The sequence below is a fragment of the Molossus molossus genome, unplaced genomic scaffold (assembly GCF_014108415.1).
Source record: "Molossus molossus isolate mMolMol1 unplaced genomic scaffold, mMolMol1.p scaffold_m16_p_3, whole genome shotgun sequence".
Lineage (NCBI taxonomy): Eukaryota > Metazoa > Chordata > Mammalia > Chiroptera > Molossidae > Molossus > Molossus molossus.
In genome coordinates, this window is record NW_023425366.1 from 118,562,250 (window position 1) to 118,589,557 (window position 27,308).

Genomic DNA, 27,308 nt, shown 5'->3' on the forward strand with positions numbered 1-27,308 from the left:
GTCGCGGACACTCCCACTGGCTGCGGAGGAACTACGCAATAGAAGATCCCGCCTTCTCCCGAGAGTGATTGGCTTTTCGAGGACAGTCTCTTCTGTCTATTGGCTGCTGTATCTGTCGATGCTAACGAGGAACGGCGCTCAGCCGTCCTAGTGAACTCCGGGAGTTGTAGTCCGTTGGCTCGGCCCGCGAGCATTCGCAGAGGTCCGACTAGCGCCAGGGCTAGTGGGCTGACTTCCGGCCCAACCGCTGAATGACTTTCCAGAGTCGTGAGTGCGTGCGTCTGTCTGGTGAGTGCTCTGCTTACTCCAGCCTAAGGGCTTGCAGCTGGGAACCACGCCGTCCTGGGTGTCTTTTGCCGCCGGAGTCTTTTCAGGGTGGTCGGGCCAGTCCCGGGCGCCTCTCACGTGCTCCGCGGTCACCTTCTTGTGTCCCGGAGCCCTTGGTCCACCCGAGCAGACCAGGTCGGGTTCCGATCTCTGAGCCCGGGCCTGGACTCCTTCCGACCTGTGACCCTAATGGTCTCATCCCCATCTCGCTGGAGCGAGAGCCTGCGGATGTTTTCCCCAGCCACTTCGGCCACAGTACCGAACCTTTTTAGCATCGTGTGCACTAGGAGTACTCAGTGCGCCCTTGACGAGTGAAAGTGAATCAATCTGGACCTCATTATCATCCTGCTTTCCGCTGAGTGGATCATCGCTTGAGAGAAACACGTTTTTGAGGGACCAGAATTTAAAAATTAAGTATGAATAGGATGTCAGGGGTTAAGAGGAGTGCCGGCTCTGCCTTCTGCATGAAACTAGGATAGCATTTATTAAATTATTCTTTCAGATAAAGTACAGATGTACGAAAATGTGTAAGGCAGCGGGTGGGGGTACAAGTTTTAGTCCTGGGCTTGCTGCTGAGGAGCAATGCTATGTGATGCTCTTTTTTTTTAAAAAAAGAACTTTTTACAGCAATGCTTTTGAATTCTCTATCTCTAGCCCCTACTGTCACATTTGAAATGTCAAGAGACTATATATGAAGAAAGTTCAAGTACTTTGGAAGAAAGGCAACCTGAATCTTTTGTTGTTGTTAATCCTCACCTGAGGATATTTTTCTATTGATTTTAGAGAGAGTGTGAAGGAGGAAGAGGGGGAGAGACAGACAGACATCGAGAAGACATCTATTGGTTGCCTCCTGCATGACCCTGATCAGGGCCAGGAATGGAACTCACAACCCAGTTATGTATCTTTGACCGGGAATCGAACCCGCAACCCTTCATTGGAGAGCCGGTGCTCTAACTGCTGAGCCAAACTGGCCAGGTATGAATCCATTTTTTTTTTTTATAAGTAATTGTTTTACTCCTGTAAACAGGCTCACCCCTTTGGTGGAGAAGTGGAATATTGAGTGGGACTTAATTGCAGATAGTTCTAACCTTACATCCTTCCAAGTTAGCAGTTACCAAGAAATTGAACTTCTCCCACCCAACCTATATGTCAAATCTCAGAGAAGAATTTTGACAGGCCAGCCTTTTCAGATGCCCACTACTCAGGTAAGGAAAAGGATACTGTAATGATGAATAGCCCCACCAGAGCCATTGAAATAAACAGGGGTGCTTTCAGAAAGGAAGATGCTGCTGTTATCAGAAGTGAGGAAGGAATGCTGGGGGAGGGGACAAACCAAAACACTCATTTATCATCCACATGGTGTGTGTGTGTGTGGTGGTGGTGGTAGGGAGGAGGTTGTCACAGTGATAAAGAGGTTAATCCACAGGCACTCACATACTATTCTCTCCTTAAGAGAAAGTGACAGTTGGAAAGGTGGGCCCAGGCTTCTTGAGGGTGGGGAAGGGCAGGGACAAGACCCACACGTAGGGAACATAAGAAGGAATGGCTGGACTACACTGTGAGTAGTTTAAGGAATTTATTAGCATAGAGAAATCTAGCTGGGAGAAAACTTTTTTCATATTTCTAGTCCTTTGGGTCCTTGGCTTAGATTGTGGAGGGAGTAAAGGAGAAGGATAGAAATAAATCACAAGAAGCAGAGGGTCTTTCTCTCTCCCCTCCCCCCCTCCCTCTCTCTCTTCCTCTCCCTCCCTCCCTCTCCTCTCTCTCCTCTCTCTTCCTCCCTCCCTCCCTATCCTCTCTCTTAAGCCTCTCTCCCCATGCCTTTCCCCACCCCCTTCCCCCAGGTGTTTTCCTTGCCTCTCCCTTTCTCCTAAGCTCCAAGGGCCATTTTTATGCCTCTGGAACTGTTTCCTGAGCCCATTTCTCCTAGGGCTAACTTCTACTTCTGTAACTTTCTATATAAACTTTTGCTTACATTTGAGTCTTGGCTCAGAACTCAAGTACCAAGGTTGCTGACTAGAGGTCTGGCCTACCTTGTCACTAATGCCTCCACTCCTCCCCTTAGCTATAAAAAAAGAGAGAGAGAAAGAGAGGGAAGGAATATGAGACAGTTTTATGCTGTGTTTTTCCATTCTTCCTTCAAAGTTGAGCCCTTTCCTTTTATTGATTTGTAGAGAAGGAGAGGGAGAGAAACAGAGAGAGAGAAAGAAACATTGATTTGTTCCACTTATTTATACATTTATTGGTTGATTCTTGTATGTTCTCTGACAGGGGATTGAATCCAAAACCTTGGAATATTGGGACGACACTAACCAACTGAGCTATCTGGCCAGGGTCGCCCTTTTCAGTTGTGATTCTGCACATCTATGGCACTCTCACGTCTCTGATTCCTTTGGTTGGTATCCAGGAGAACCGCTTCCCAGTGGTATGAAAAGAGATGGAATCTGAACCCCAGGGTGGAAGTGGCCACCACTGAACCAGCTCTTAAAGCCAATGATGTCTGCAACAAAGAGTCCCCAGGCATACCCATCCCCAAGCAAGGACTCTACACAGGGACAGAAATCAGCCCTTCACAACAGCCTTGACTATGAAGCTTCCTACCAGCGCTTCAGGCAGTTCTGCTACCAGGAGGTAGCTGGTCCCCATGAAGCTTTTAGCACACTCTGGGAACTCTGTTGTCAGTGGCTGAGACCTAAGACACACTCAAAAGAGCAAATCCTGGAGCTGCTGGTTTTGGAGCAGTTTCTCACCATCTTACCAGAGGAGATCCAGACCTGGGTGAAGAAGCAGTGTCCAGAAAATGGTGAGGAAGCTGTGGCTCTGGTTGAGGATGTACAGAGAGTACCTGGGCAACAGGTGAGAAAAGGAAGTCAGAACCTTGTGGTTTTGATTATGAGAAGTTGGGGTGAGAAGCACAGGAATCTAGTTACTGCAAAGGTGCTTAATTGAGAAATGCACACTATCCCTCTGCCACCCACCAAAGTACTAGCTAGCTTGAGTTGGTCCTGTGCCGTTAGGCCATGGGAAGAATTTCTCGTTTGCTGAAATAACTTAGACATTCATATATTCAGTGAATGTTTAGAGCCCCTAATTAAAGTGGTAAAAATACTTAGAACAGTTCTCCAAAACAAGATCAGGGAAAGGACAACTATCCTTTATTAAGGAGGTCAGGAAAATTAGAAACATTGTGAATTCAAAAATAATGTCTCTTGCTAGAAGGTCCCTTGCGGGCACAGTGCCATGGGTGGTACACTAAACAAAGTTGTGTTAGAGTTGGTCCTTGCTGCCTGGATTAACTGGTCAGTCAGGAACAGTGACCAGTTTCACAAAATATCCTCATGTGGAGGTAGGGCCTGGGTCTGAGATCCGATTAGTGTAAGCATCTCGTATATTATGGGAGAAGGGAGGTGTAAAGGAGCAGGAGAAGGAAAAGTAAAATGAGGGCTTTCGTTGTGGGAGATTTGGTGTAAAAAGGCAGCTGAAATCTAGATTAGAAGTCTGGGAGAGGCATAGAGTAACTGAGGAGTGTGGGTCAGAGGAATGCTGTAACCTAAGTGGGTCTGTGGTCTGAGCAGGAAGCAGCTAGCTGAGTCTGCATGGCTGGAACAGGAGGTGTTTGTTTCCCAGTGAGAAGGTGGGATGTAAATGAAATTTTGCAATTTTGACATATTTGGAGAGGGGAAAGCAGCGTGGTGGTGATGCATTAGGTAAGAAATTGAAGAAGGTAGCCCTGGCCAGTTTGGCTCAGCGGTTAGAGCATTGGCCTGTGGTCCAGAGAGACCCGGGTTCGGTTCCCGCTAAGGGCATGTACCTCGGTTGCAGTTCGTCCCAGGCCCTAGTTGGGTTGTGCAGGAGGCAACCACTCGATGTGTCCCTTTCACGTCAATGCTTCTCTCTCTCTCTCTCTCTCTCTCTCTCTCTCTCTCTCTCTCTCTCCCCCCCTTCCACTCTATCAGAACCAAAACTGGAAAAATGTCCTTGGGTGAGGATAAGAAAAACAAACAAAAAAAAGAAATTGAAGAAGGTATTTAAAATCCATGGGATTGGGACTGTTAATGATAATTAGAATGGAGTGGAGAAGGGCAAGCAATAGCACATTTATGAAGTTAGAGTTTGGAGAGATGAACTACATGGAGTGGGAAACCCTATTTGCTAATAATCATCCTGGTGCCAGTCCCACACCATTTTATTTTTTAAAATCCTCACCCGAGGATATTTTTCCATTTATTTTCAGATAGAGTGGGTGGGAGAGAGGGAGAGAGAGAGAGAGAGAGAGAGAGAGAGAGAGAGAGAGAGAAACCGAGGTATGTGCCCCTAATGGGAATTGAACCCGTGACTCTGGTCCGTGGGCTGATGCTCCAACCACTGAGCCAAACCGGCCAGGACTCCCCCACCATTTTAAAACCAAACTCTTAATAGGAATGAAAACAGTACAGGAATGTAAGGGTTAAAACAGCTGTTTGAAACCTATCATGGTAGTGAAGTGGAGGAGAGCAAGAAGTGGAGGTGAGAAGTACTAACAGAGGATGATACTATTTTTCAGGACCTAGCTGCCTCTCAGTACCTCTCCTCAAGCACTTTAAGGACAAAGTATAAGCTTGGGATTTAAAGAATGAAGTTGACTATGAAAGAAAAAAGTTGTGCAAAGAGCTGAGAGAGCACAGGAGCCCCAGGGCACGCACACTCCCAAGAGCCTTAGGTGGGAGAGGACTTTGCATTTTTGAAATAGAATATAGGGTTTGTGACTAGAGGTTTAGGATTAAGAAGAGTTGTATGAGAGAAAGTGAGAGAGGAAGGCGGGGGCCATGTCATGCAGGGCCTTTCAGGCTGTGAAGAGGAATTTGGATTTTATTCTGTATGCAGTGGGAAGCCACCGTAGAGTGTTAACAGAGATGGATATGATTTTATATATTTATTTATTTATTTTTAATGTTTTTATTGATTTTTTAGAAAGAGAAGGAGAGAGGGATAGAAACATCAGTGTGAGAGAAACATCAATTGGCTGCCTCCTGCACACCCCCTACTGAGGATCGAGCCTGCAACCCAGGGATGTGCCCTGACTGGAAATCCAATCCGGACCTCTCAGTCCATGAGACGACGCTCAGTCCACTGAGCCACACTGACCAGGCTGATCTTATATTTTTAAAGATCTACTGGATTCTGTGTAGAGGAGAATGGATTAGAGGATCCAGCAGCTGAGATAATGCAGGGCAGACAATTAAGCTGCAATGACAGCAGTCCAATCCAATCCAGATAAGATAGTGTCCTTAAATAGGCTGGAGAGTACAGAGATAGAATGAGGACCGATGTAAGGGATCTTTTGAAGGTGGAACCGATTGCATTTCGTCATGTATGGATTTGGTGGGAGAGGAAATGGCAGTAGTGCTGAGATCACAGGAGTTTTCTAAAGTATACCACTTTTAGCACTTCTGATGTGTCAGGCTTTATACTAGGTATTTCCGATGGGGGCACATGTTTTTTCTAAACAAACTGAGACAAGTAAAAACAAAAAAATAAAGCTTTGAAAGAAAGACAAAAATATATTCTGGGGATTGTAAAGTCCAGCATAGGCAGGAATGTGCAGTGACTGCTGAGGGGGGTCTGTTCTCAGGTCCTGGATCCCGAGAAGGACTTGAAAGTGCTCCTCCAGGAGACAGCCCCTTTGGGAGCAGGCAGAGAATTACTGAAATCACATCTGAAACGGGGTTCTTCTAGAGGAACAGACTTTGAAGGGGTCACAGAGCTCACACCAAACACCACGGGAACATTCAGAAGGTAAGCAGAAGCCTTCGCCCTCACCTGAGGTGGGGCAGGAGCAATCATCTGTGGGAAATGCAGGTCTGAGCTGGAGTTTACCCCTGGGTTCCAGATTAAATGCCTTTGAAATATACCTAAAAAACAAAATTTCAAATTAGTTGATGGAATTCCTTTGCTTGTTAGCCAGATTCTCTTTTATTACAATTTAATTCTATTATTTTGGAACCAGTTGTATTAAGATGAACATGTTTACCGTGACCTTCTGCATAGCAGTTCCTTCTGTACTTAAAGACATTAAGTAAATTCCCAGCTCAGAGAGACAGTAAGAGAAACACAGAACAGGAGACAACAGGTAAGAGATGAGAGAACGTGTGTCTCACACCAGAGCTGTGATGTCCTGAGTTGCAGAGGAAATTAATAAACCAGCCCAACTGTAACAGTCCATTTCTATGCCCAGGCCCTTCAAAAGGCACCAAGAACCCTTTGTCAGTCTCAGGACTGATCATTTCCCTTCCTCAAATCAGTTCTGCCTCATCTGGTCTGCTCGTCTTCAGAGAAGTGTCCCTGACCAGCAGATTCAGATAGTTACTCTGCAGCTGGCTTTGGCCTTGGTATTTCCTCCCTGCTTTTTCACATGCAGGGTTTCCCATTTGTGGTCTGAATGTCATCTCTGGGCTAAATCACAGAAAACACACAGGGACCCCAGATATTTACTGCTGCAGAGGGAAGAAAAGTTCTAAGCGTTCCACAGTTGAGACTTGAGTCTTAGCCCATGAGACTCTAGCAAAGGGGAACAATAAAATAAAGGGTGATGCAAAGCAGCCAGACTTTGCGGATGGGAAAGTAGCAGGTGCACCCTTGGCCGCTGATGAAACCAGTATTATTCCTGTCTGTTCTCAGTGAGCCTTGGTTTTACAAGAAACTCCTAGTGTACTAGTACAGCAGTCAGCTATATGGGAAGTCACTGAGATTTTCTGTGAACATTTCCACCAGACTCTGGAGCAATATCAAGGGAAACAGGGCCACAACCCAGAGCCATGTGCCTCTCAGTAAGAGATGAAACCTCTACTGGCCTCACAGTGCTCCTCTAGTTCTTCTAGGAGCTTGGCAGACAGGGCTATTGAGACCAAAGGGCCAAGCCAAACCCTCAGAAGCAGAAAGAGGTGGGGTATGAGGACACATTGGAAAACTCAGATAGCTAAAAATTGGACAGCAAGCAGTCAGTCCTGAACATTGGGAGTCCTGGCATGACAGCCTGCCCCAGAGACACCTGGGTGAGGACCTTTCTACACGTGTCCTGGTACTGATTGCTTATAAGCAAACTGCTTCCCAACAATGAGCCTTGACCTCCAGCTAGAAATAGAAGATGGTTCTTGTTTCCTCGCTGTTGGGGGTACATTGGGATAAAAGCTATAGTGGATACTCAGTGTACAGCCATTTATTGGTCATATGCTGGTTATATATAGGGGAAAGCAGTACCTAAACCCTTCTGTTGCCTGGGTAATCCAGGGGATTTTGTTTTCAGTTGTGAAAATGGAGCCCAAAGCCAGATATATTACTGTCACCAAAGTAATGTTATTACTAATTGAGTAGGTGTGAGAACTAGATTTTGTTGATAGAATATAAAGTATGATGGTGACATTGGCCTGAGGAATGAGTACTGCATTCTCTGTGGAAGGTGGGTGATGTCCTAGTAGGAGCCACTGTGTGAATTCAAGAGGCTGTCATTAGTCTAGGAATCAGGTTCCATTGCAGCTGCAGGGTAATGGAGCAGAGTAAGAATGATCGAGCGTAGAGGGCATAGGGTAGATTGTGAGGGTAGTGCTCATTGACAAAATGACATTTGAACAAAGCCTAGGAGAAGAAAGAATGAGCCATGTGGTTCTCTGGGAAGACTGTAACACACAGGAAGAATAGCCAATGCAAAGATTCTGAGGCTGGAAGTGAGTCTGGGCAAGGAGGCCACTGATCTACTGCAGACTGAGAGGATGACAGTAATAAATAAGATCCATGAGCCAGATCACATAGGGCAGTGCTTTTGGAAGTGATGTGAACTGAAATTGAGAGTAAGTGTTCAGAATTTTTATTTTATTTTTTTAAAATCCTCACCTGAGGATATTTTTCCATTTATTTTCAGATAGAGTGGAAAGGAGGGGTAGAGAGAGAGAAACACCGATGTGAAAGAGACACATAGATTGGTCGTCTCCCACACGACCCCAACCAGGGCCGGGGACCAAACCGCAACTGAGGTACATGCCCTTGACCAGAATTGAACCCTTGACTCCTTGGTCCATGAGCTGATGCTCTGACTGCTGAGCCAAATCAGCCCGGGCAAGTGTTTACAATTTTTTTTTATAGCAGTTTGACATTGCTGTACTATCCAGCTGAATTTTTATTGTACTTTTTTCTTTATTGACTTTAGAGAGATAGGAACATTGATGAGAGAGAACATCTATTGGCTGCCTCCTACATGCCCCTCACTGGGGATTCGGCCCACAACCTGAGCATGTGCCCTGATGGGGAATCAAACCAGTGACCTCTTGGTGCATGGGTCAGTGCTCAACCATTTAGCCACACTGGCTGGGCATTTTATGTACTTTTAAAACAATAGTTTTTCAGCCCTGGCCAGTTTGGCTCAGCGGTTACAGAGTGTCGGCCAGTGGTCTAGAGAGTCCCGGGTTCGGTTCCTGCTAAGGGCACATACTTCGGTTGCGGTTTGTCCCTGGGGTCGTGTTGGTGGCAACAAGTCAATGTGTGTCTTTCACATCGATGTTTCTCTCTCTCCTTTTCTCCCTCCCTCCCTCCTGCTCTATCTGAAGATAAATGCAAAGAGGTCCTCGGGTGAGGATTTAAAAAAATGGTTTTTCAAAATTCATTTGGGAATCACTAAGACAGCACCTTCAGTCCCTACATAAAAGACTTTGTAAGAACTTTGACTTTCTCAGGTATAAGGGGGTAGGTTGCAGGGGAGTGATAGTTTTAAAGTAACTTTGAATATTTCAACTTATTTGGCATTTAACTCTACTTAAAGACTTGTTTATGATTTTTTTTTTTTAATCCTCAGCCAAGGACATTTTTCGATTTTTTGTTCAGATAGAGTGGGAGGGAGAGAGAGAGAGACAGAGAGAGAGAAACATCTACATGAAAGGGATACATTGAGTGGTTGCTGCCCGCACGACCAACCAGGACCAGGGACAAACTGCAACCGAGGTCCACGCCCTTAGCAGGAACCGAACCTGGGTCTCTCTGGACCACAGGCCGACGCTCCAAACGCTGAGCCAAACCGGCCAGGGCTATGATTCTTATATGTTACACTTTTTTAAAGATTGTGGCCTCCTTGAAGGCAAGATCCATGTCATATTCATATTTGCATTTCTCAGAACCTAGCACAGTAGGCACTCAATACACGTTAGTTGAATTTAATAAAAAGGAGAGGGGCCACGTTGACTGCTGTTTTGAGAACAGACTGCAGGAAGTCAAGAGAAGGAAAAAGACCAAGGAGACCACTATGGCATAATCCAGGCATGAGATGATGGTGGCTCAGAGCAGAGTGGACTAGAAGGGGTGATGAGAGAGGCTGTGTGCCCTTCAGAGCATTACAACCAGATATAATCAGAATACACTTGCTGGGCCAGTTCTAGCCAAATGAACCTTCATCAGCTGGCCCAAATGGACACCACTTAAATGGCACGCTGGGCCTCACCTGGGTGTAGGCGTGTGTGCTGAGTGATCTAGTTTCACCAGACAGCCTGAACTGCTCTGTTCAGACATTAACTGCTTATTCTGATCTTGGGATAATAACTGATATTTCTTGCTTCTACAAGGATGACAGGAGATGCTACAGATGGAGATGGGCAGATCAGGTGGTACTCAGGCATCAGAAGTGGAAGTAGGCAGATGTCTCCTATGGTCTGCTCTTCTCTCCTCTGAATCTTTGCTTCCCTCCGAGTCTTGCCTGTTCACCATATCCTCTTAGATGGTCCCACCCTCTAAGGGATTCCTGGCAGTGTGGAAACGGGCAATCACTACCCTTATTGAGTCATCTCTCAGGGAAAATAACTGGGACTCAGGATAATTAAAGAGAAATAAGCCCTGGCCGGTTTGGCTCAGCGGTTAGAGCGTCGGCCTCCGGTCCTGAGAGACCCGGGTTCGGTTCCCGCTAAGGGCGTGTACCTCGGTTGCAGTTTGTCCCCGGCCCTGGTCGGTCGTGCGGGTGGCAGCCACTCGATGTGTTCGTTTCACGTTGATGTTTCTCTCTCTCTCTCTGTTCCTCTTTCTCCCTCCCACTCTACCTGAACAAAAAAATGGGAAAATGTCCTTGGGTGAGGATAAAAAAAAAAAAAAAAATGCCCTGGCCGGTTTGGCTCAGCGGTTAGAGCATCGGCCTGCGGTCCAGAGAGACCCGGGTTCGGTTCCCGCTAAGGGCATGTACCTCGGTTGCAGTTTGTCCCCGGCCCTGGTTGGTCGTGCGGGTGGCAGCCACTCGATGTGTCTCTTTCACGTCGATGTTTCTCTCTCTCTCTTGTCCTCTCTCCCTCCCACTCTATCTGTGCAAAAAATGGAAAAATGTCCTCAGGTGAGGATAAAAAAAAAAGAGAGAAATAAAAAGGGTAGTTTTAGTAAATACACTACGATCATTCTCAGTTGGAGAGGATGTCTTGTCTAGTACATTGAAAGTTTTTGTTTTAGGAAAAAGGTCCACAGTGAGATACCTTCCAGGAATGGTGGTAGCCAGTTCTGTCATATATTGAGAAACTTGTATATTGGGCTGCTAAAATCCTGCACTGAGGTATCCAGTCTTTCTGATCTGATCCCTATGTTCTTTGTCCTATGGTGCAGGTATGCACTGAGGCTATGAGACCAAGACATTCCTAGCCTCTCTCAGCAATTCAGACCCATCAGCAGAACACCCCGATCTACAGGCTGTGGGGAAAGAACTCCAGGAGCAGAGTTTTCTGGGGACCTCAGAGCAGTGTCACACCAAGTTCAAAAGCCTATAGTCAGGTTACTGCAAAATGAGGAGAGGTCGTGTGCCTGATCCTTTTAAAACAATTTTTTTTCTTTATTGATTTTAGGGAGAGAGAGATAGAAACATCTGTGAGAGAGAACATTGATTGGCTCCCTCCTGCATGCCCCCCGCTGGGGATTTGGCTCACAACCTGGGCATGTGCCCTGACCCAGAATCGAACCAGTAACCTCTTGGTGCATGGGTCAATGCTCAACCACTGAGCCACACCGGCTGGGCTGATCCTTGTATTTTTTGTGAGGAAATGGATGCTCTTTCAAGCTCCTTTGCACCTCCAGTGGCAAGTGGTGCTTTTTCTGGTCAAGAGGGAAGTAACATGGAGTATAGAGAGCCAAGTCAGCAGTACAGGGAGTCCACAGAGGCTGGAGAAGATACCACTGTAGATGATGTAGTGAGGGAGGAACATGGCTTCAAGGTTCCTGGCCAGGAAATTAGGGTATTTGACCTGCCAGTCCTGTTCCCAAATGCAATTCATAAGACTCTTGGCTCTGATGATTAAACATTGGGAGAGTACACTTAGAAAGGTTTGTTTCTGCTCCTGGTCTTGTCATCTTCTTGATGAATGACCGTATACAGGCCAGAGAGTTTTGATTTTCATGAAATTTAAGGATTATTTCCCTTGCATTTTAGAGCCCTGATTTTGCATTTGCTGGTCTCTTTCCCAGAGTCCGAGTCATTTTTTTCTCATGAAGTTTCACTTACCTTCCTTCCTTAGATTTGCCAGTTAGGACTCCAGCCCAGATTCTCTCCTGTTCCCTCCTTTCATAACCTGAATATTGCCAGATACTCAGAAACTTGCATTGTTCTTGTTTCAGCTGCCCAAACTCAGGTTGGTTTTTTTTTTTTTTATCCTCACCCAAGGACATTTTTTGATATTTTGTTCAGCTACAGTGGGAGGGAGAGAGAGAGAAACATCAACGTGAAAGGGACACATCGAGTGGTTGCCACCCACACGACCCAACCAGGGCCGGGGACAAACCACAACCGAGGTACATGCCCTTAGCAGGAACCGAACCCGGGTCTCTCCAGACCGCAGGCTGACGCTCTAACCGCTGAGCCAAACCGGCCAGGGCCAGGGTGGTTTTTTTTTTTTTTTTTTTTAAATTTTTTTCCTTTATTGATTTTAGAAAGAGAGGAAGGGAGAGGGAGAAAGGGATAGAAACATTGATGACAGAGAACATTGATTGGCCACCTCCCGCATGCCCCCCACTGGGGATCGGGCCCACAACCTGGGCATGTGCCCTGACCAGGAATCAAACCGGCAACCTCTTGGTGCCTGGGTTGATGATCAACCACTGAGCCACACTGGCTGGGCCAGGGTGTTTTTTTATGATTCTGCTCCCAGAAGCTAGGTCATTCAAGAATTGAGAATACAGTCATCCCTCGTTTATCATGGTTAATTCATTCCAGTCTCTAGTGGTTGCACCTGGCGTTGAAGGATTCCTGGGGTTCTCGAATACATAGGCCTACAGTGCATACGTACAATAATTTTAATTTTAATTGTAATACAGGGGTGTATAATTGAGTCAGACAACTGAGCGCATGTGGTAGCATTTTCACTGCCTCGATCAACTTTTTAATGAATATATTTGAAAAAAACACAATAGAGTGAAGCTGCGAAAGTCGAAGCGTGAAGTGATGGAAAACTGTACACCTATAGACACACTGACATTTGACACTGAGCTTAACACTTTACTTCAGTTCTGTCATCATGTCAGAACATACAAAAAGATACAATAGGAGAAAAGTAAGGGGGGTATATGGTTTATCAACCAGTGACCATATATTTGGAGTCAAAAAGTATTACAATTGGAAAATAAAATTTAGGCTTTTCATTAGCAGAGCTCTGAGTCACATGAGGATTTCCAATTAGGAATTTCTTCTTATGGTAGTTTAATTGTAACTCTTTCCTCATTCCATTGTTTTCCTTCTCAAGAGTCCAATGTAATTTTTTCTTTCAGGTTCTGAGATGAAGAATGGGGTTAAAAAAGAGAATCTGAAATGGGATGATTCAGAAGAAGTAGAAATGAACAGAGCTTTACAGGGAAAGTCTAGTGGAAAAGATTTTTGGCCCTTTGAGCTAAAAACAGGCTGGGAAGGTGAGCCGATGTCAAGAAAGCAACGTAGACATTGTCCAGGGGAGAGTGAAGAGATACCCTCATCCCAGGATAGAATGAGTCACCAGAGACTTTGGACTGAGAAGCCCTGGACACATCTCTTGTGTGGGAGAAAATGGTCTCAGAGTTCTCCCTTCTCGCATCACCAGCCAGCTTCTGGACTGGAAAAAGCTGCTAGATGTCACGAATGTGGGGAAAGCTTTAGCCGAGGCTCTTACTTGTCCGGCATCAGAGAATCCACACAGGAGAGAAGCCTCACAAGTGCAGTGAATGTGGGAAAGGCTTCAGTGAGTGCTCCAACCTCACTGCCCACCTGAGGACTCACACTGGGGAAAGACCATACCAATGTGGGGAATGTGGGAAAAGCTTCAATCAGAGCTCCAGCCTCATTGTCCACCAGCAGACCCACACTGGGGAGAAGCCTTATCAGTGCCCTGTCTGTGGGAAGAGATTCAACAACAGTTCCCAGCTTAGTGCTCACTGGCGAGTCCACACTGGGGGGAGCCGAACAAGTGTGCCCAGTGTGCCCAGTGTGGGAAAAGCTTCAACAACAGCTCCCACTTCAGCGCCCACCAGAAAACCAACACTGAAGAAAAGCTATACAATTGCTTTTTTCAGTGTGCGAAAAGCCTCACTAAGAACTTGGCCCTCATCCACCATCAGGACACACATAAATGAGATACATCACAGGAAGGAAGAGATATGCCGAGTTTGTAGAAAACCTGACACCTCAACTCCTAGGTCAGCAGGTGTTTCGTAGAGCTTCCTTCTTCTGTGGAGAGTTCCACTAGCCAAAACCTGGCTTAAACATGATGACTGGATCTCAAGAACCATGTCCTGGAATAGGAATCAGCCTAACAATGCCGAGTTCTTGTTCTCCTTCTGCCTATAATTTCACAGTCCTGTCTCACTGTGGATTTACATTTTGCTTTGAAGGGGAGAAGGCTATAAAACCCATAATTCCTGCCCTGGCTGGTTTGACTCAGAAGTTAGTGTTGGCCTGCGGACCAGTGAGTCCCAGGTTTATTCCAGTCAACGGCATGTACCTCAGTTGTGGTTCATCCCCAGCCCTGGTTGGGTCATGTGGAAAGCAGCCAGTCAATATGTCTCATATTGATGTTTCTCTCTCTCCCTCCCTCTGTCTCTCTGCCTCCCTCCCACTCTGTCTGATGATAAATAGAAAAATATCCTTGGGCGAGGATTTAAAAAAAACAACCATAATTCCTGACAAGAAACTAGGGTAGCCTTGTTCTAACACAGAATGCGTGGCTAGTGGTGAGACCTATTTCTGGGCCATGTCAGGGAAGAAATTCCCTGTCCAGAATATTAACAGCTTATATGTGTTTTAAACCAATAATTGACCTTTAGGCATACTACTGCAACCTTCAGGGCAGATCACTATTCCGTAATGCAGCCATGAACAAAGGAAAGAAAGGACAGTTTAGACCATTGGGTAATAATACTAAATCTAAGCAACCCAATCTTAGAAGAAGCATAATTTCTAGGTTAATTTTGTAAGATTTCTCATCTTACCATCACCCCCAACCCAGTTCTTAGTTTCTTCTCTCACAAAGTTTACACAAGTTTACAAGCATTACTATTTCTGATGAAAATAATGGAGTTTCTCTCTCCATTTCCTTGGACTATGGTTGTAATTTTCTCAATTAGAAACTTTACACTCATGTAACTGCCATTAGGGCCCTGAAGATTAAGTGTAGAATCTGCTTGAGGTCAGTAGGACATGCAGAGAGAGAATAAGGAGCAAGAAACAGGGAGAAGAGGAATAGAACATGGAAGGAAGGGTTTGAGGTTGCAGTGAAGGGAGATCATTGGCATAAGGAAAATAATAGGAACTGCAGGAGGCTGTTACTGCAGGTAAAAGGAAGAGTGAGGAGTACTAGGAACCAAAATTGAAACTTAATGATCCAGAACAAGACAGATATTTCAGCTTCTGTGAAATCTCCATAGATAATAAGTGGTAAAAGATGGGTATGTTACACACAGTTCTTGGCCTTTATAAGCAAGATGTTAGTACCGTGGTGAGGCTATGTTGAGAAGCAAGTGATGTGGTCTTTCAGTTTTTTTGAGGAATTCAGTATGAGCAGAGAAGAATACATTGCACCTCAAAGGCAAAAAAAATTCATTTTTCTAAATTTTGAGGAAGAAGCAAAGGCAGTACAGAAGAATATTCAGTGTTTCCTCAGTTTGAGCCTTGCTGGGGCCATCCTATGTTTCCCTGCATATAGTGTCCTTGAGCATGGGCCTTATTGACAAGCTATGCAGGCCAGTTCCTAGAGTCACATACATACTCTGCATAGAGGCAAAAATTAACGTGTTTCAAAATCTGGAAACGCAGAGTTGGGTTTGAATGTAATCTGTTTGGAACAGCCTGACTTTGGAGATTCTTGATGGGAAAGAAGGAAATAGCCCGAGATGGATATATTATTGAGGGGCTTTGGATATGAGCTTGAAGATGTTAGATTTGATAATGAGCAGAGTCAGTGAAAGTCAATGGAAATGCTAAGGAAGTGGAAATACTCAATGAGGCCTCACTATCGGGATTCTCCCACTGTGGGTTTGCAGTGACCAGGGACACTGATGTAACTATTGCCCTCCTTGCAGTTTAAGTTGCCTCTACCCTCCAAATTGCTTTATTCTCGAGTATGCTGGGCAGAGAAAGAAATGCTGTACTAGACCTCATAACCCTTGCCTAAGAGCTATTATGGATGGTCTGGAGTAGAAAGATAAGAATTGGAGCATACATTCATTTGAGTAATATTTGATTGCCTATAGCATACCAGGTATTGTAGTGAAGGTAGATGCAAAGCAGTGAACAAAGACACTATCTGGAACCATCCTCATTGGACCCCTCAGAAATGCCAGTGCCAGTCAGGTACCACCACTTAGCCACCCCCACCCCCCAATATATGAATGCCACCACTGCAAGGCCTTTCTTCCAAGCTTCCAAGTTCTGATAAGCATAAACTTTTCCTTGTATTCTCCCAACCCCATGTGTGGTAGTTGCTTCCTATAGTTGTGATCTCTGTTACCTTGGTGTCTACCTATCATTTGCCTAACAGCCTGATACTATACTACCTACCCACTTGAGAATGACATTGAAAGAGGCTGTTTAAAAGGCAACATCCCTTGCCAGGCCAGTGTGGCTCCATGGTTGAGTGTTGACCCATGCACCGAGAGGTCACTGGTTCAATTCCCAGTCAGGGCATGTGCCCAGGTTGTGGGCCCAAGCCCCGGTGTGGGGCATGCAGGTTCTCTCTCATCGATGCTTCTATCTCCCTCTCTAAAATCAATAAAGAGGGGGGAAAAAGTTGGAAAGGCAACACCCTGCCCTGGCTGGTTTGGCTCAGCGGTTAGCGGTCTGTGGACCAGTGAGTCATGGGTTCGGATCCAGCCAAGGGCATGTACCTTGGTTGCAGTTCGTCCTTGGCCCTGGTTGGGGTTGTGCGGGAGGCAGCCACTTGATGTGTCCCTTTCACGTCGATGTTTATTCCTCTCTCCCACTCTATCTGAACAAGATGGGAAAATGTCCTCATGTGAGGATAAAAATAAATAAAAGGCAACACCCCTATATCTGTAAGTTCTTCAGATGTGTAATATTACCCTCTTGGTTTGGTTCAGCCGTTCAGATGTTCATTAAAAAGCCAGGTTTTCCTGCTATAAATTAACAACTAGGGCTCTTCGTATGGTTTCTTTACCTCCCTCCCTCAGTGAAACATTTCATTTTTATTTATTTAATTGATTATTTAGAGAGATAGAAACATCTATATGAGAGAGATACATTGATCGGCTACCTCTTCCATGCCCCCTACTGGGGATCAAGCCTACAACATAGGCATATGCCCTGACCAGGAATCGAACCAGGACCTCTCAGTCCATGGGATGATGCTCAATCCATTGAGCCACACCAGCTGGGCCTCACTGAAACATTTTGACTAATTGATCTAAATTTTCAATTGACACTTCCTTTTTTCCAAGGATTCCTAACCACTTCCCATAGATTGGATCAGATATTCTAATTATAATCCAGATAAATGAAGCACAAAGCCTATCAATTTTCACACATCTATTGTGGTTCTTCAGCCTAAGGTGGTGGATGGGTGGTCACAGCCAAAGCAAGAGCTGGGCCCCTATAACCTCCTTACCTCCACTTTCCTCTTTCCACCTCTTCTGTTCCGTCTGTAAGGGAACTGCCTTACCAGTCAGTTTAGGAACAGCTCAGGACTTTTGGTATCCTGAACTAGAGTGCCCATTTCATGGCTCACTTCATCATGGATGAATCCTCGCTTTCACTGTTGTCAGCTTCAGCCTCCTTGCAGTCCTGTTGCTCATCCTTGACTTCTGGGTAGAGATAAGAGAAAGACTGAGCATTCTTGTGGAGAACATAGGACACTAGCAAAGGACCTTGCCACTCCTGTGGTAGGGTAGTTAGCATGAAAAAGTTTGAAATTGTGCCTGCCCTACTCTGACATAGTGACTACAGTAAAAGATTGGATTTTTAAAAAATTAATTGGGGGGGCACTAATTTGTTCCATGTATTTACGCATTCACTGGTTGTGCCCTTACTGGGGATTGAATCTGCAACCTTAGTATATGGGGATGACACTAACCAACAGAGCTACCTGGCTAGGGCAGAACTGGATTTTAAGATGGGTCAAATCAATTTGGAAATCTTTAATTACTTATCTCTCACTTCCAACAATCTTTCTGGTAAACACTTTCTGTGAAACCTCAGAGCAGAGACCTTACACTGTATGTTAATACCATCAGGGCAGTCTTGCTATGACATGTATGATTAACGTCTATCATCCCCTAAAAAGACTGTAAGGTTCTTGGAGAGCAGAGAATTTGATTTGTTTACTGCTGAATCATAGGATCTCAAATAATGTTTGGTGCTGAATAAATAGTTGGCAAATTAGCCCTGGCCAGTTTGGCTCAGCGGTTAAAGCGTCGGCCTGAGGTACAGAGAGACCCGGGTTCGGTTCCCGCTGAGGGCACATACTTCGGTTGCAGTTTGTCCCCGGCCCTGGTTGGTCGTGCGGGTGGCAGCCACTCGATGTGTCCCTTCACGTCGATGTTTCTCTCTCTCTCTCCCTTCCTCTCTCTCCCTCCCACTGTATCTGTACAAAAAATGGAAAAATATCCTCAGGGTGAGGATTAAAAAAAAAAAAATAGTTGGCAAATTAATGAGTGGGTGAAAAAATACAAGGAAGACTGGGGTCATGAAACCTGATTGACAGCTTATCAAGTACTTAAGCATTATAAAGAATACCAGCCCTGGCCAGTGGTTAGAGCGCCGACACCTGTGGACCAGAGAGTCCCGGGTTCAGTTCCTGCTAACGGCACATACCTTGGTTATAGTTCGTCCCCGGCCCTGGTTGGGGTTGTATGGGTGGCAACCAGTTGATGTGTCTCTCTTGCATCAATGTTTCTCTCTCCCTCTGTCCCTCCCTCCTGCTCTATCTGAAGATAAATGCAAAAATGTCCTTGGGTGCGGATAAATAAATAAAATACCAAAGAAGACTAAGAGTATCTTTCAACAAGATGTTTCTGACACTGTCTTGGGTCCACTTTTACTGCTTTCACTCTAGGGCAGGATTGCTTAACCTGATCACTATTGACAATTGGGGCTGGACAAATCATTGTTGGAACTGGGTGTGTGCCCTGTGCATTCTGGATGTTTAGCTGCATCCCTGGCCTTAACCCACTAGATGTTATTAGCATCTCCCAGTGATAATAACACAATTGACTCCAGGTATTGCCAAAGATCTTTGAGGGACAAAACAGGCCCTAGTTGAGAACCCCTTGTCTAGGGACCTATCATGCCAGGCTGGTACAAGAAAGTCTTCCATCTGTTCACCTGATCTTCCTACAGAGCAGATCTGGACTTCTTGACTTTCTACAAATCTAATCCAATTGTGTAACTACCCTGCTCAAAAGTCTTCAAGACTTCCTATTGCCATTAAAATAAGCCAAGATATTCAAGCTTTCAAGGGTTTCCCTAGCACTCAAGGCCCACCCTACCTCCCAGTCTCATTGCCCACAACCCTATACACATCCTACAATCCAGCACAGGTGAACTGGTCCCAGGTCCTGGGAAAGGCACTGTGCTTTCCAGCCTTAGTGCCTTTGCCCAGTAAACTTTTCCTGCCTAGAATATCCTTTTTCCAAGGCTGGATTCATTCTTTCCATGTACACTGAACACAAGGGGATGTCGGTCTCCATCCCTCCCAATCTGGGGAAGAAAGGTACCTGAGCCTAGGCATTAGAAATGTAAAAATAAGGCCCTTGCCAGTTTGGCTCAGCGGTTAGAGCATCGGCCCGTGGACCAGAGAATCCTGGGTTCGGTTCCCGCTAAGCGCATGTACCTTGGTTGCAGTTTGTCCCCACCCCAGTTGGGGTTGTGTGGATGGCAACCTGTTGATGTGTCTCTCTCACATCAATCTTTCTCTTTCTCTTTCTTCCTCCCTCTCCCTCCTGCTCTGTCTGAAGATAAATGCAAAAAATGTTCTCAGGTGAGGATACAAAAAAAGAAGAAATGTAAAACTAAGGAAAACTTTAAAGGAGAGCCCCATCAAAGAAGGCAAGAAAACCACAGGATGAGGATTGCTAACTATACCACCACCACCTTCTTGAAGCCTCCTAACACTTTGCAATCCTTGGCCCTGTCTGAAAATCTCTCAGGGTGCCTTATCTCATGCCACCTAATACCAGAGTTTGTTTCTAGTGAGTTTATCTATTCATCTAGTTTGAAAGCTGATGGGCACCAGGGTTAACATTGAGGGCTACCTCATTCTCATGGAGGGAGGGAAGTGGAGAGAGGAACTCAGATGAGAGCATTCACATTCCCATGTTATGAAACAGGTCATCTTTTCCAAACTGGAAGACAGGAATCTGCCACAAGGAAGGCCAGATGTATGCATAAGGACGAAGTCTGAAAAGAGGCACTGGTCACAGAAGCACTATGGTAAAGGACTGCCTTTCCCATCTGTTTCTGCCTTCCTCTAATTGACAGCACTCCTTGCCAGTGAGGGGACAGCATCCATGAAGTGTCACTAGCTGAGACTAAAACAGCTATTGAAAAGCAGCAGTGGTCTGGGAGTTTGTTAATATCTCCTATTGGTTTATTGCTGTTCTACTTATAATACGCTTCCACTTCTGTTACTTGGATGGATCCTTGTACCCTTCCTAGTTGGGCTCACAATGAGTTACAGATGTAACAATAATAAAATAAACATAATGCTTGTGTGCTTGTCACAGTTCTAAACACATACATGCTAACTCACCCTCACAGGTCTTATGAAGTCAATATTACCATTTTCATCCTCCAGATGAGGAACCTGTGACAAAATTTGTCTAATGTCAAAAATGGGACTAAAACTCACCCTGGCCAGTTTGGCTCAGCGGTTAGAGCATCAGCCTGCGGTCTGGAGAGACCCGGGTTCGGTTCCCGCTAAGGGCATGTACCTCGGTTGCAGTTTGTCCCTGGCCCTGGTTGGTCGTGCGGGTGGCAGCCACTCGATGTGTCTCTTTCACGTCGATGTTTCTCTCTCTCACTCTTCCTCTCTCTCCCTCCCACTCTACCTGAACAAAAAATGGAAAAATGTCCTCGCAGAGGATTAAAAAAAAAAAAAAAAAAAAAAAGGGACTAAAACTCATTCCTAATCCAATGTTTCATCCTGTTCTTATTAATATTAAGTAGGTATGCCCTGGCCGGTTTGGCTCAGCGGTTGGAGCGTCGGCGTGCGGACCAGAGAGTCCTGGGTTTGATTCCCGCTAGGGGCACATACCAAAAATATATATATATGAAGTAGGTACCACAAAACATTCTCACCTAAAAATAAATCCTGCCACCCTGGCCGGTTTGGCTCATCAATTGAAGTTTTGGCCAGTGGATCAAAGAGTCCGGGATCGATTCTGGTGAAGAGCACATACCTTGGTTGCAGCTCATCCCTGACACCTCTGATGCCATGCGGGTGGCAACCAATAGATGTCTCTCTCTCATATTGATGTTTCTCTCCTTCCCTCCCTCCCACTCTGTCTGAAGATAAATGTAAAATATCCTTGAGTGAGGATTAAGAAAAAAAATTTTTTTAAATAAAGTCCTGCCATCTTTTACCTCAAAAACTACCCTCCTGGGGTGGGGGTGGGGGGCGGGATCGGGAGGAAGGTGTCAAGGGGGTAAAGGAGAAACATCTGTAACAAAAGTAAATTAATAAAATTTGAAGAAAAAGCCCTGGCCGGTTTGGCTAAGCGGTTAGAGCGTTGGCCCATGGACCAGTGAGACCTGGGTTTGGTTCCTGCTAAGGGAATGTACCTCACTTGCAGTTTATCCCCGGCCCCAGTTAGGGTTGTGTGGGTGGCAGCGAGTTGATATCTCTCTCTCACATTGATGTTTCTCTCTCTCTCTTCCTCCCTCTCTCCCACTCTATCTGAAGATAAATGTAAAAATGTCCTTGGGTGAGGATAAAAAAAAAATTTTTTTTTTAATTTTACTTTATTTTATTTTTTTTGTTACATATATTTCTCCTTTTTTACCCCATTGGCACCCCCCTCCCCACCACATCCCCGCCCCGTTCCCGGCTTAGTTGTCCATGTCCATTGGTTATGCATACATGCATGTAAGTTCTGTGGTTTATCTCTTCCCACCCCACCCCCCACCCCCTCTTCTGAGGGATGTCAGTCTGTGCCCTACTTCCATGTTTCTGGGTCTACCATATTCCTAAGACAGTTATGTTCATTATATTCCATATATAAGTGAGATTATGTGGTATTTGTCCTTTTCTATTTGGCTTATTTCACTTAGGATAATACTTTCCAGGTCCCCCCATGTCGTCTCAAAGGATAAGAGATCTTTCTTTCTTACAGCTGCATAGTACTCCATTGTGTATATGTACCACTGCTTTTTTATCCATTCATCTACTGATGGACACTTGGGCTGTTTCCAGATCTTAGCAATTGTAAATAGTGTAGCTATGAACATGGAGGTACATATGTTCTTTATGATTGGTGTTTCAGGCTTCTTAGGGTATATTCCTAGAAGTGGGATCACTGGGTCAAATGGAAGTTCAATTTTTAATTTTTTGAGGTAACACCATATTGTTTTCCATAGTGGCTGCACCAGTCTGCATTCCCACCAGCAGTGCACTAGAGTCCCCTTTTCTCCACACCCTCGCCAACACTTGTTGTTTGATGATTTGTTGATGGCGGCCATTCTGACAGGTGTGAGGTGATACCTCATTGTTGTTTTAATTTGCATCTCTCTGATGATTAGTGATGTGGAGCATTTCTTCATATATCTCTTGGCCATTTGTATGTCCTGTTTGGAGAGGTGTCCATTCAGCTCCTCTGCCCATTTTTTAATTGGGTTCTTTGTCTTCCTTTTGTTGAGTTGTATGAGCACTCTATATATATTGGAAATTAACCCCTTATCTGATACATCATTGGCAATGATGTTCTCCCATACAGTGGGTTGCCTTTCCATTTTGATGATTGTTTCTTTTGCTGTGCAGAAGCTTTTGAGTTTGATGTAGTCCCATGTGTTCATTTTTTCCTTTGTTTCTGTTGCCTTAGGTGATGTATCAGTGAAAATTCTGCTCCATATGATGTCCGAAATTTTGTTGCCTACATTTTCTTCTAGAATTTTTATGGATTCACGGGTCACATTTAAGTCTTTTATCCATTTTGAGTTTATTTTTGTGTATAGTGTAAGTTGATGGTCTAGTTTCAATTTTTTTGTATGTAGCTGTCCAATTTTCCCAACACCATTTATTAAAGAGGCTGTCTTTACTCTACTGTATGCTCTTGCCACCTTTGTCAAATATTAATTGAGCATATTGCCTTGGGTGCATTTCTGGGTTTTCAGTTCTGTTCCACTGGTCTATCTGCCTGTTCTTGTGCCAGTACCAGGCTGTTTTGATTACAGTGGCTTTGTAGTATAATCTGATATCTGGTATTGTGATCCCACCTACTTTGTCCTTCTTTTTCAAAATTGCAGTGGCTATTCGGGGTCTTTTTTGGTTCCATATGAACTTTTGAAGTATTTGTTCTAGTTCTGTGAAATATGTCATTGGTATTTTGATGGGGATTGCACTGAATCTATAGATTGCTTTGAGTAGTATGGACATTTTAATGATGTTAATTCTTCCAATCCATGAACAGGGTATGTACTTCCACTTTTTTTATGTCTTCCTCTATTTCTTTTTTCAATGTCCTGTAGTTTTCTGCAAATAGGTCCTTTACTTCTTTGGTTAAGTTTATTCCTAGGTATCTTAATTTTTTTGGCGCGATGGTAAATGGGATTGTTTTTTCAGTTTCTCTCTCTGTCAGTTCATCATTGGTGTACAAGAATGCCGTCGATTTCTTGATGTTAATTTTGTATCCTGCTACTTTGCCAAATTCATTTATTAAGTCTAGTAGATTTTTTTATGGAGTCTTTAGGGTTTCTATGTATAATATCATGTCATCTGCAAATAATGACAGTTTCACTTACTCCTTTCCAATTTGGATCCCTTTTATTTTTTCCTCCTGTCTGATTGCTGTGGCTAAGACTTCCAGTACTATGTTAAATAAGAGTGGCAAAAGTGGACATCCCTGTCTTGTTCCTGTTCCTAATGGAAATGTTTTTAGTTTCTGTCCATTGAGTATGATGTTGGCTGTAGATCTTTCATATATGGCCTTTATTATGTCGAGATATGATCCTTCTATTCCCACATTGCTGAGCATTTTAATCAGAAATGGATGCTGGATTTTGTCAAATGCTCTTTCAGCATCTATTGATATGATCATGTGGTTTTTATTCTTCATTTTGTTTATGTGGTGTATCACATTTATTGATTTGCGAATATAGTACTAGTCTTGCATCCCTGGAATGAATCGCACTTGGTCATGGTGAATAATTTTTTTGGTGTATTGCTGGATCCGATTTGCTAATATTTTGTTCAGGATTTTGGCATCTATGTTCATCAGGGATATTGGCCTGTAGTTTTATTTCTTTGTAGTGTCTTTTTCTGGTTTTGGAATTAGAATTATGCTGGCCTCATAGATCGAGTTTGGAAGTCTTCCTTCTTCTTGAATTTTCTGAAATAGTTTGAGAAGAATGGGTGTTAATTCTTTTTTGAATGTTCGGTAAAACTCCCCTGTGAAGCCATCTGGGCCTGGGCTTTTGTTTGCTGGGAGAGTCTTGATTACCTCTTCAATTTCCTTAGTTGTTATTGGTCTGTTCAAGTTTTCTATCTCTTCTCGGTCCAGTTTTGGGAGACTGTGTGTTTCTAGAAATGTGTCCATTTCGCTTAGATTGTTGAATTTGTTGCCATATAGTTGTTCATAGTAGCTGTTAACGATCTTTTGTATTTCTGTGGTGTTGATTGTTACTTCTCCTGTTTCATTTCTGATTTTGTGTATTTGGGTTCTTTCTCTTTGTTTCTTGGTGAGTCTAGCTAAGGGTCCATCGATCTTGTTTATCTTTTTGAAAAACCAGCTCTTTGTTTCATTGATCCTTTGAATTGTTTTTTTGGTCTCTATGTCATTTATTTCTACTATGATCTTTACTATTTCCTTTCTTCTACTTGCTCTGGGATTTTCTTTTTGTTTGCTTTCTAATTCTTTAAGTGGTGAGGTTAGACATTCAATTAGAAATTTTTCTTGTTTCTTGAGGTAGGCCTGTAGTGCTATGAACTTCCCTCTCAGAACTGCTTTCGCTGCATCCCATAGATTTTGTGTTGTTGTCTGTTCGTTTTCATTGGTTTCCCGGAAGTTTTTAATTTCTTCCTTGATCTCTTCGGTGACCCATTCATTGTTTAATAACATGCTATTTAGCCTCCATGTGTTGAAATGTCTTTGCATGTTCTTGTTGTAATTGATTTATAGTTTCATGCCATTGTGATCTGAGAAAGTGCTTGATATGATTTCAATCTTCTTGAACTTGTAGAGATTTAGTTTGTGTCCTATCATGTGGTCTATCTTAGAGAATGTCCCATGTGCACTTGAGAAGAATGTGTATTCTGTAGTTTTGGGGTGTAATTCTCTGTAGATATCTATTAAATCCATTTGGTCCAGTGCTTCATTTAGAGTCTCTGTTTCCTTGCTAATTTTTTGTCTAGAGGATCTATCCAGTGGTGTCAACGGGTGTTGAAGTCCCCTGCTTTGATTGTATTGCTGTCAATTTCTCCTTGGAAGTCCTCTAGAAGATTTTTAATATATTTTGGTGCTCCTCTATTGGGTGCATATATGTTTATCAAGGTTATATCTTCCTGTTGGATAGATCCTTTCAATATTATGTAGTGGCCTTCTTTGTCTCTAGTTATGGCCTTCATTTTGAAATCTATTTTATCAGATATGAGTATTGCTACCCCAGCTTTTTTTTTGCTTTCCATTTGCTTGGAAAAATTTTTTCCATCCCTTCACTTTCAACCTATGTCAGTCTTTTGTTATGAGGCGGGTCTCTTGTAAACAACATATAGATGAGTCATGCTTTCTTTGTTTTTTTTTTTTTTTTTTTTTTTTTATGAATTATTTATTTATTTTTTTTGTTACAGATATTTTACCTTTTTACCCCATTGGCACCCCCCACCCCACCAGAGTCATGCTTTCTTATCCAATTAGCTACTCTGTGTCTTTTTATGGGAGCATTTAATCCATTTACATTTAAGGTGATTATTGATATATACTTATTTATTGCCATTTTTGTTTAGTGTGGTTCTATTTTTCTTCCCATTTCTCTTGCCAATTACAGCAGTCCTTTTTAACATTTCTTGCAGTGCTGATTTGGTGCTAATGTATTCCTTTAGCCTTTTTTTGTCTGGGAAGCTCTTTATTTGACCTTCCATTTTGAATGATAGCCTTGCTGGGTAGAGTAGTCTTGGATTCAGATTGTTTTTCATGACCTTGATTACTTCATGCCATTCCCTTCTGGCCTGTAGTGTTTCTTGTGAGAAGTCAGCTGAGAGCCTTATGGGGTTTCCTTTGTAGGTAACCTGTTGCTTATCTCTTGCAGCTTTTAGGATTCTCTCTTTGTCTTTAATTTGTGGCATTTTAATTACTGTGTGTCTTGGTGTGGGCCTGTTTGGGTTCTTCTTACTTGGGACTCTCTGTGCTTCTTGAACTTGAATGCCTTCTTCCTTCACCAAATTAGGGAAGTTTTCTTTCACTGTTTTTTTTAATATATTCTCTATCCCTTGCTCATTTTCTTCTTCGGGGAGTCCTATGATGCGTATAGTTTTACGTTTTCAGTTGTCCCACAGTTCTCTTAAGCTGTCTTCCTGTTTTTTAATCGATTTTTCCTTTTGTTTTTCTGATTGGTTCATTTTTTCTACCCTGTGTTCTAATTCCTCTACTCTGCTTTTTAAACCTTCCAATGTGTTTTTCATTTCTGATATGTCATTTTTTATCTCTTCTTGATGGTTTTTTAATTTCCAATTGGCTTAGTTTCAGTGTCTCTATGTCCTTACTCATGGTGTTCAGCTTCCTCAAGATCATGGCTCTGAATTCTAGCTCTGTTAACATGCCTAATTGCTCCACATTAATCTCATCTTCGGTGGAGGTCTCTTGCTCTTTCATTTGGCTTCTGTTTCTGTGTTTCACCATTTTGGCTATCACTGTGGGCTTTGGAGCCTGTCAAGTTTTCCCTGTGGGTGTTGGTGTTCTGCTGTTTGTGGCTCCCTCTCCTGGGTTTAGATGAGCGAGGGAGGCCCCACGTTAAATACCACTGTCAAGTCTTACTTTCCTGGTTAAAGTTGCTAACCCAGGAAAGGTACTGTTATCCTCTAGCTTCTTGCCTGGAGGCTAGCAGTCCAGGTTACTTGATGAGTTTTGGGTTGTCAGTTGATTGAAAAACTCCCTCAGGTGCTCAGCATAAGGGGATTTCCCAAGGGTGGGGAAGATGCTGGTTGTTAATGAGCTTCAATTAGCACTTCAATGACCCACAGGCTGGGGTTGGATCTCCGAGGGAGGGGTTGCTGCCTCTCCCCAGAACCCTGGGAAGGAGCAATATGGCCACTGTCCTGCGTGGCTGCCACTCAGCAAAAGCTCTGAGTGCCCTCCAAATCCTGAGTGTCCCAACCCAG

The 27,308-nt window shown here is 44.0% G+C and overlaps 2 protein-coding genes across 3 annotated transcripts in view; one reads left to right on the plus strand and one right to left on the minus strand.

The window, feature by feature from the left end:
• ZNF174 (zinc finger protein 174) overlaps positions 1-27,308 on the minus strand; it is a 54,372-nt gene that overhangs the window by 7,963 nt on the left and 19,101 nt on the right. The window contains exons 9-11 of the mRNA XM_036279745.1: positions 13,446-13,553; positions 3,086-3,172; positions 2,929-3,019 (exon numbers count right to left, since the gene is read on the minus strand). Of these exons, the coding sequence (XP_036135638.1) occupies positions 2,929-3,019; positions 3,086-3,172; positions 13,446-13,553 (286 nt within the window). The remainder of the gene's footprint in view (positions 1-2,928; positions 3,020-3,085; positions 3,173-13,445; positions 13,554-27,308) is intronic.
• Positions 1,270-13,155, plus strand: LOC118642492 (zinc finger and SCAN domain-containing protein 32-like). 2 transcript variants are annotated; one of them, XM_036280291.1, is made up of 4 exons: positions 1,270-1,302; positions 2,599-3,183; positions 5,939-6,102; positions 13,072-13,155. In XM_036280291.1, the coding sequence occupies exons 2-4, from the start codon at positions 2,821-2,823 to the stop codon at positions 13,076-13,078; spliced, it is 534 nt and encodes a 177-aa protein (XP_036136184.1). In that variant the 5' UTR covers positions 1,270-1,302; positions 2,599-2,820; the 3' UTR covers positions 13,079-13,155. The 2 variants fall into 2 exon arrangements, with proteins under 2 accessions (XP_036136184.1, XP_036136185.1); XM_036280292.1 differs by lacking the exon at positions 1,270-1,302 and adding an exon at positions 1,468-1,532.